At 41.2% G+C, this 7,731-nt stretch overlaps 1 protein-coding gene across 1 annotated transcript in view; it reads right to left on the reverse strand.

The window, feature by feature from the left end:
- Positions 1 to 2,500: 2,500 nt before the first annotated feature.
- LOC107701627 (E3 ubiquitin-protein ligase RNF6-like) overlaps positions 2,501 to 7,731 on the reverse strand; it is a 6,427-nt gene continuing 1,196 nt past the window's right edge. Inside the window, exons 2-4 of the mRNA XM_016503668.1 lie at positions 7,241 to 7,396; positions 6,946 to 7,059; positions 2,501 to 6,390 (exon numbers count right to left, since the gene is read on the reverse strand). Coding sequence (XP_016359154.1) covers positions 4,571 to 6,390; positions 6,946 to 7,059; positions 7,241 to 7,396 — 2,090 coding nt within the window. The 3' untranslated portion in view covers positions 2,501 to 4,570. The remainder of the gene's footprint in view (positions 6,391 to 6,945; positions 7,060 to 7,240; positions 7,397 to 7,731) is intronic.

Raw genomic sequence — 7,731 nt, forward strand, 5'->3', positions numbered from 1 at the left:
AAATTAGAAAACATTATTATAAGCTAACCATTGTGAATCGGGCTAAAGTAAGGTGATAGTTTTGAACACTGTCTGGTTATGTACTTGCTCAAATATTGATTTCGGATCATTTTTAACCAAAAAAAGTTACGGACTGCAGCTTTAAGCTGTACAGTATGCCCTTGTGTGGTCTGGACTTCAACAGTCCCATTTAATTACTAATATATGTAAATTGTCATTTATGTAAATATTCAACTTTAGAGTATTTGGTTGGATTAAGACTTTACCCTGATATAATAATTAACAATGTTGCACCTTTGAACCACATTGCTTCAGGGTTAAAGGTGACCTTATGAAGTAATCAATATTTAACTATATATTTAACTATAGAAACAATATGCAACTAAAAAAAATGTCGTTTTTTTTTTACTTCAAAATAATAATAATAATAATAATTCTATGTATGTATGTATGTATGTATGTATGTATGCATGTATGTATATATATTAATTACATAACTTGTCTATAAAAGACAATAGGAATATTCTGGAGATCCTGACATGGTTACATCACAACTACAACTAACAGTCTGTGATGGCCACTATGCATCAGACTCGGGCATAATTTGCTCCCCCCTCAAATATCTTTACAAACCACTCTGTGTATTGTAAATAATTTAATGACATATACTTAAAATTATTGTGTAAGTAGTAAACTATATATATATATTTTAGAAAGTTTTGAGTCCCCCCTTCCTTGCCTCACAGTGGTTTAGTCCACTGCCTGCTTTCCCCCTTTACTTTACTGACACACACACTGTGGGCGGTGGGTGAGAACACAGTAGGCTGTCAAGGCTATTTTATTCACTTTGAACATCGGATGAAGTGATTCTTTCTCTTTAATACAGATTATGCTGGATCATTAATAAATTAGTCATGACAAAAAAAAAAATGATGATATCCAATTTATTTTTCCATGAGCAATTATAAAGTTACCTAACGTTAGCTTGTTTGGTAGCTTGTTTAATACCGTAGCTTGTTGGATACTAGTAAGTCACTCACTACAACTAACACGGTGATAAGCCTGTGTGAACTGATATTAGGCTAATATTGTAGATCTACCAATGTGTTGGGTTTTGCTCAATATGATGTTAGGTGGCAGATGTGGGCTTGCTGCGGTTGAATATCTAAATAAGACGTCCCCAATCCCAGACGAAACCTAAAATACTATGTGGAGGACGCAAAATAATTTAATAATTATAGATATGACCGTGTGGTGAAACTATTAACCTAACTCATATTTAAACACGGTCTCCATGCTATGTACGCATGCTGTGTACACTTATCCATCCTTACAATTACAATTTTGGTTGTATTATTTGTGTCCCCTTCAAAAATTGCTCGAGAAATTTTTTTAATTTGTTTTTGTTTTGTTTAACCCTTAAAGGGTTAGTTCACCCAAATATGAAAATTAGGCTGTGTTTTACTCACCCTCGAGGCATCCTAGGTGAATATGACTTTCTTCTTTCAGACGAATCCAGTCGGAGTTATATTAAAAATTGTCCTGGCTATTCCAAGCTCTGTCGTTGCAGTCAGCGGGTGTTGCAGTTGAACAGTCCACAAGTCGTCAAATAACGGCCGTGCATCCATAATAAAACGTGCCTCACACGGCTCTGGGGGTGAATAAAGGCCTCCTGTAGTGAATCCATGCGTTTTTGTAATAAAAATATCCATATTTCAAACGTAATAAACACTTTTCTCTCACTTCCAGTATGGCATACGTGGAAGACGTTCCGGCGGATGACGTAGCACGTTGGCGTTGCGTGATTAGTGACGAACGAGCTTGTAAAACACAAGCTAATTTTCATTTTTGGGTGAACTAACCCTTTATAGTTTTGACTTAAAATCAATTCATATACACTGCCATTTAAAAGTTTGTGGGCTGCTTTTTTTTTTTTAGTTTATCATGCTCACCAAGAGTGCATTTATTTGATTAAAATAATACAGCAAAAAAATTACAATGAATTGTAAAGTTTAAAACGACTGTTATCTATTTTAATAAAATTTAAAATGTAACTTTATCCTGTGATGTCAAAGCTGTATTTTCAGCAGCCATTACTCCAGTCTTTTGATGCTCAATAATTATTTCTTGAATATAAGTCATTTAAATTGTGAATAATGTGAAAGTCTTGTGAACACTTTATTATTATTACTTTCTTATCATTATATTATTATTATATTTTTGATGTATATAAAGTTCAAATGAACAGCTCTTATTTCAGTCTTTTGTAACAACATACAGTAAATGTCTTTACTGTCACTTGTGATCAATTTAATGCATCCTTGCTTAATAAAAATATTAATAAAAAAAAACTTATTGACCCCAAACATTTGAATGGAAGTATAGAATTTACTGCATAAAGCACACTTTTTTCAGTGTATGAAAACCCTATTTGTTTGCTAGGAAGGAATAACAAAGCATGTCTATCATTCCATTGTTAGGGAGCAGAGAAGAAAAAAAATCAATGCAATTTATTTTATTACATAGTAACAGAATACATATTCTTCTGTTTTAGCAACACATTAGAACAATACATAGTCATAGCTCAATGATGTCAATTTTTAATCATTAAATATCTAAACTTTATGGCCAAAGATCCCCCACTCGCAGATACACAACAGCTCAAAAACCATTCTGATCCATTCAGCAATATACACACGCATTTGCTACACGCATACTTACAATTCACGCTTCTTACAGAACATACACACATCCTCACAACATACAGACAAAATAAAGGGATATTTTAGTATACAAGAAAACAATAACATCGAGGACAGGTGTTGAATAACAGACTCTGTCTTTGTTTTAATCGAGATCCTGAAACATAAGCAGACATCTATTGTACATTGAGGAAAAGTGTACCTTGGAAAGAAGCAAGGTACCACTACATTCATGATCATTCATTCAGAAGTCCTACTTCACGCTCTGCCTCACATGGGGAACGAGCAACACTGCATGAAGGGTACAAAATGGTAATTCAGAGCAAACAGGGCTTTCAGACAAGGCCATAAGTGAAACCATTGTACGTTAAAATACTGAGGGAAGGTAAGTAGGGCAGGACATATTTGTGCGGTACAGAGCATGTGATGAGAAAAACGATAAAAACAGCTAAACGTGAAGGGTAAAAGTAGGAAAACATAACAATGCTTAATCACAATTCAATATCTTTCATTGCTTTCTTTTATCATTGCATCACCCTGGAAGAAGTCTGGCCTATGACAGGCTTGAATGTACTGCCTTATAGTGCAGCAGCTGACAAGTGCTTTCAAGTGATAATCAATTTCAGCTTTTCATTAAAACATTGTGAACTATGTGCAGGGGTTTATACGCAGGTACAAATCAAGCATGCACTTACTAGCTCATACAATATCATATAATCCAATCGGCACTCCAAATCTGTTCAAATGCAAATGGCCTGTTCTCATTAGAAATGTAATGACACTCAAAGTGGAAAGCATATTTACTCCACAAGGAAAATAATGGCCACGCTTTAAAATTGAGTTCTATAGTGTTTGTGGAGTTGCTCATTGCCATTTCCCGTAGTATAAAGATGCAGATGCATTTCAGCGATGGAATTTCAGAGACAAATTCATCATTCATATCCCATGACTATTCTTATCAACCCCATAAAACTCACACTAAAACCTTGCTGATTGAAAACGCATTTAAAAGAACACTGCCCAACATTAAGGAGCATTTACATGGAGGACTCATAGAGCTTCAAAACCGGTGGATTTCTCTGCAAGCGCTTAAAAGTAAAGGTTTCTTTTGAAAAAGTAAATGAACCAGTGTACGGTTTTCTAGAATATGTCTTACCATTAAAACTGAAAACACAGACATTCATATATTTACATGTCTTTAAAGAGTTTTAAGAGGTCTATCCATTTTTTGAAACCACCAAACTTAAAGTTCGTAAGTGAGATAGAATTAAGATGCGGTTGCATTAGTTGCATTAGTATATTTTGGTGAAATTTCACAGGCAAAAAAGATCCAGGGTCTATTGTGAATAGTGTAGTGACATATGAAGCACAGCTCACAGAGAAGTTACTTCCAAACCAAGCTGCTTTCTGTTGGTCAATGCAGTGAATGAGTTGCCAATGTGAATTCATTGCAAAATCTACACGAGGAAATTGTTCGCCCTCACACAAAATTCCCGATCACATGGATACCCATTGAAATGACTGGATTTTGCCCAAGAAAATTCGCCAAATATCAATAAATGTAAACACACCTTTAGCTGAAGCTAACATTCCTAACGCCGTCCGAGTTAGTCAGGACGTCTGTTAATATGTCTGCAAAGAATAATGGTGAATGAAAGAAGAGGAAGAGATTAAAACGAAAGGAGTCTACAAAAATAAAGCTTTGTTAAATCTCTGCATTATAGTCTTTTTCTGCTTTTGGTTCTACCTTTAGCTTGAATACAATGGATCTCAGAGAATGAAAACATTGAAGCACTATGTACAGGTGCCACCGATGGTGGAACAAAAGTCAGTTGTTCAGTCCGTTGATTGATAGCTACAGCCTGACATCATTCCTGATGGCTGGACAGAATAGGCTGCCTGCAGATGGGGCAGGTGTTGTTTTCAGATAGCCAGCGGTCAATGCAATGGATGTGGAACTCGTGGGCGCAGGGCAAGCGGCGCAGCTTGTTGCCCTGAGCGTACTCGTTGATGCAGACGCTGCAAGCGCGGCCCAGCTCGCCCTCCAGGTTGACCTGACCGTAAGTGCGTGTCACCAGATTGTCAATCTGTTCTTTGGTGAGGCCCCTTGGGTGCTCCTCATCTTCATCTTCGTTGAGAAGGAAAAAGTGCGCCAGCCTTAAGATGGGCAATGTCCCATTTTCCACCAAGCTATTAGTGTCCCTGCTGCTAGGTCGTCCCTCCGTCCCAGTCCTGCTCACCCGTACTTGTCCTTCCTCCTCACCTGTCACTAAACCTTCTCGTGCCGATTCCACTCCACCATGGGCCACACCGCCCTCACCACTACCAACGCGGTACACCTGGGCTCCACCAGCAGAAGCGGAGTCCTGGTTGGGCATGGCAGTCTCCGAGTCTGCTTCTGTCTCCATGAGGGAACTGAGCTCACCAAAGCCGGTCATGATCTGGCGCAAGATAGATCTTAGCGCCATGGAGCTGGGCTCGCCAAGGCCCGTCTCGGAAATGCGTCGCAGCGGTATGCGTATAGTGCTAACGTAAGTGCGGATTCCTGCACGCTCTGAGCGTGAGATGGTTCGACGAAACCCACCACTGTCGCTCTCGAAGGTGACTGTGTTCTCGGCAGCCCGAGCACGAGAGCGAGTGCGACTGGCAATGCTGTCCCTGTCCCGGTTCTCGCCCGGCCTGATGCGCCGTACCTGGAGGTCCAGCATGATCGTGGGGTGGCGCCGCACACCTCCAGCACCTGATACAGGCGTCTCCCCCTCTTCCTCACCAGCCTCCGGAGGATCCGTAGGAGCAGCTGGCTCTACAGCGGCCTCACCCATCTCCATAGCAACAGCGGTACTTCCGGTGGACTCCACTGGGGTGGCACTGCTGCTATGGGTGGGGCTAACGCTGGAGGCAGGGTTTCTGTCCAGGGGGGAGCGGCTACGTCTCGAAGAGCGAGACAAAACCCCACCTGCTCCTGTTGCCCTGCGCACGCGACCACGTGAACGAGTCCTGCTGTTTCGTGGCTCACGGGCAGCTGGCACCACCTGGGGGCTGGACTGAGGCAGAGCGGTGGGGCAGTCTGGGTCTTCATTTCCATTCTGCCCCTCCCCTGCGTTAACTGAGGAGGTTGTGACCTGTATTTGACCCCTTATGGCACCACCATCCTGCTCTTGTGACTGAAAAGCAAGTGGAGCCTGTGGAGGAGGAGAGCTTGGCAAAGAAGGCAAGTTCCTCCTAAGAGCTGTGGGAGGAGCCTGTGAGGTCAGAGGTGGCGTTACAGGTGGAGCCGTGCTACTGCGAGTGCGGCGCACCGGGGCCCTCCTTCCCAGGATGGGCCTGGCCGTAGAGTACGGCGTGGGGTGTTGAAGTGAGTAAGGTGCAGACCTTGAGGGGTTGTAAGGGGTCGTGGGTGCAGAGGCAGACGACTCTGGGGGAGGGGGAGGGGGAGGAGGAGGAGGCATTGGAAGTTCAGTTGGGTCAGGGGTGTCGCTGTGTTCTCCAGGCTCAGGTTGCTCGTGGTTGATGTTGATCTCAAGACTGAAGCGGAACTCGCCGCTGTTGGGGTTGGTGCGGCTAACGGCACGCCATGTTTGGTTTCCGCTCTGCCCACTACGCGTGGCATTTCCTGTGCGCCGGAAGGTGTTCAGCCATTCCAACAGGGAGTCTCCATTAGACGTCTCTGCACCTGGCTCGACTGCACCTGGAAAAGAAAAAATGATTCATCAATATTGTATATTACCAATTTCTTATTAATATTGATGAATAAAAGGGTAAGTAATTAAACAATTTTCTTTTATTTTGCTTGTTTCTACTTGCACAACCTAATTTGGTTCCTTGACTACTTTCATTCAACTAGGATGCACTCAATTGCCTTTTTTCAAAAACATTTAAACAAATCGTACCAGATTACGGTAGTTTACATTCACAAGAATCACAACCGTGGACTGACAACAACAAAGTTTAAGTTAATTTTGACATTACATTTATGCCCTCTTCATTCTTTTTCAATTAGTGGGTCAGATCATACATGTTTTACTATGGCTGCATAAGGCTGTATATCATCACAACCTAAACCCAAAGATTTATGCCCCTGCACTGTTGCTAAAAAATGCAGATGCATCCTGAATTGTTTTGTAATTGCATTGTGACTCTGCTTGCAAGGTGTTTATTGCACACAAAACCAGCCGATCATTCTAAGTAAAATTATTTGTATAGCTGAGCAACTTAATTCAAAACCATCCCTTTATGTCCTTACCGCTACTGCCCTCTGCCTCACTGCTCTGTGGGCGGGTTTCGGGGCGTGGCTGAGATGACACTCGCTCCTTTGCACCATCCAGACGCTGCCTCAGCTCCTCTGCTGTGACTTCACCTGTAATCAAACAAAGACACACCTTATTTAATATCCATCTATTGTTCATTTAAGTAAAAGGCTAGGTTTGGAAATTTGTACTTCCTCACGCCTTACATTTTATAATATGCTTTACATATTTCTCTGTGTAAGGGTAAACTACATGCATCTTTGCATACGGACGGGTTCGGTGTGTTCTCACCAGGTGTTCCCAGTAGATTGCTGTCTCTCATTAGTCTGTATTCCTCCTCACTCAGTTCATTAATGAAGTGATAGTATGCCTCCTCCCGCCGAAGCCGCTCCGCTTGACGATGACGCTCGTCTCGGCCGCCGGGAGGGTCCATCACCACAGAAACCGCTGCTCACAGATAATACAAGATGAAAAAAAATCACAAAAATTGATCAATAGATACTTAAGCTGCCCAGTTACGGCTTTGTCTCTGTTCTATTTCACTATGTGTAACTTTTCTTTCTCTGGACTTTTCTTATCAACATTAATATTTCAGTTTATAAGGGAACCTGTAAATTTTGTGGTCTTGTAACTGGTCACCATATATTTTAAGTTCTTAAATTTTAATCAACTTCGGTTCTGTGGTGGTAAATTAATTTTTAAGAATACAATGCCATGTAGGCCATTAAAACTGCATGCACAATAATTATAACAGAATAAGCAAAAAAAAAAAAAAAAAGGAT

The sequence above is a fragment of the Sinocyclocheilus anshuiensis genome, unplaced genomic scaffold (genome assembly GCF_001515605.1).
Source record: "Sinocyclocheilus anshuiensis isolate Anshui unplaced genomic scaffold, SAMN03320099.WGS_v1.1 scaffold1626, whole genome shotgun sequence".
Taxonomy (NCBI): domain Eukaryota; kingdom Metazoa; phylum Chordata; class Actinopteri; order Cypriniformes; family Cyprinidae; genus Sinocyclocheilus; species Sinocyclocheilus anshuiensis.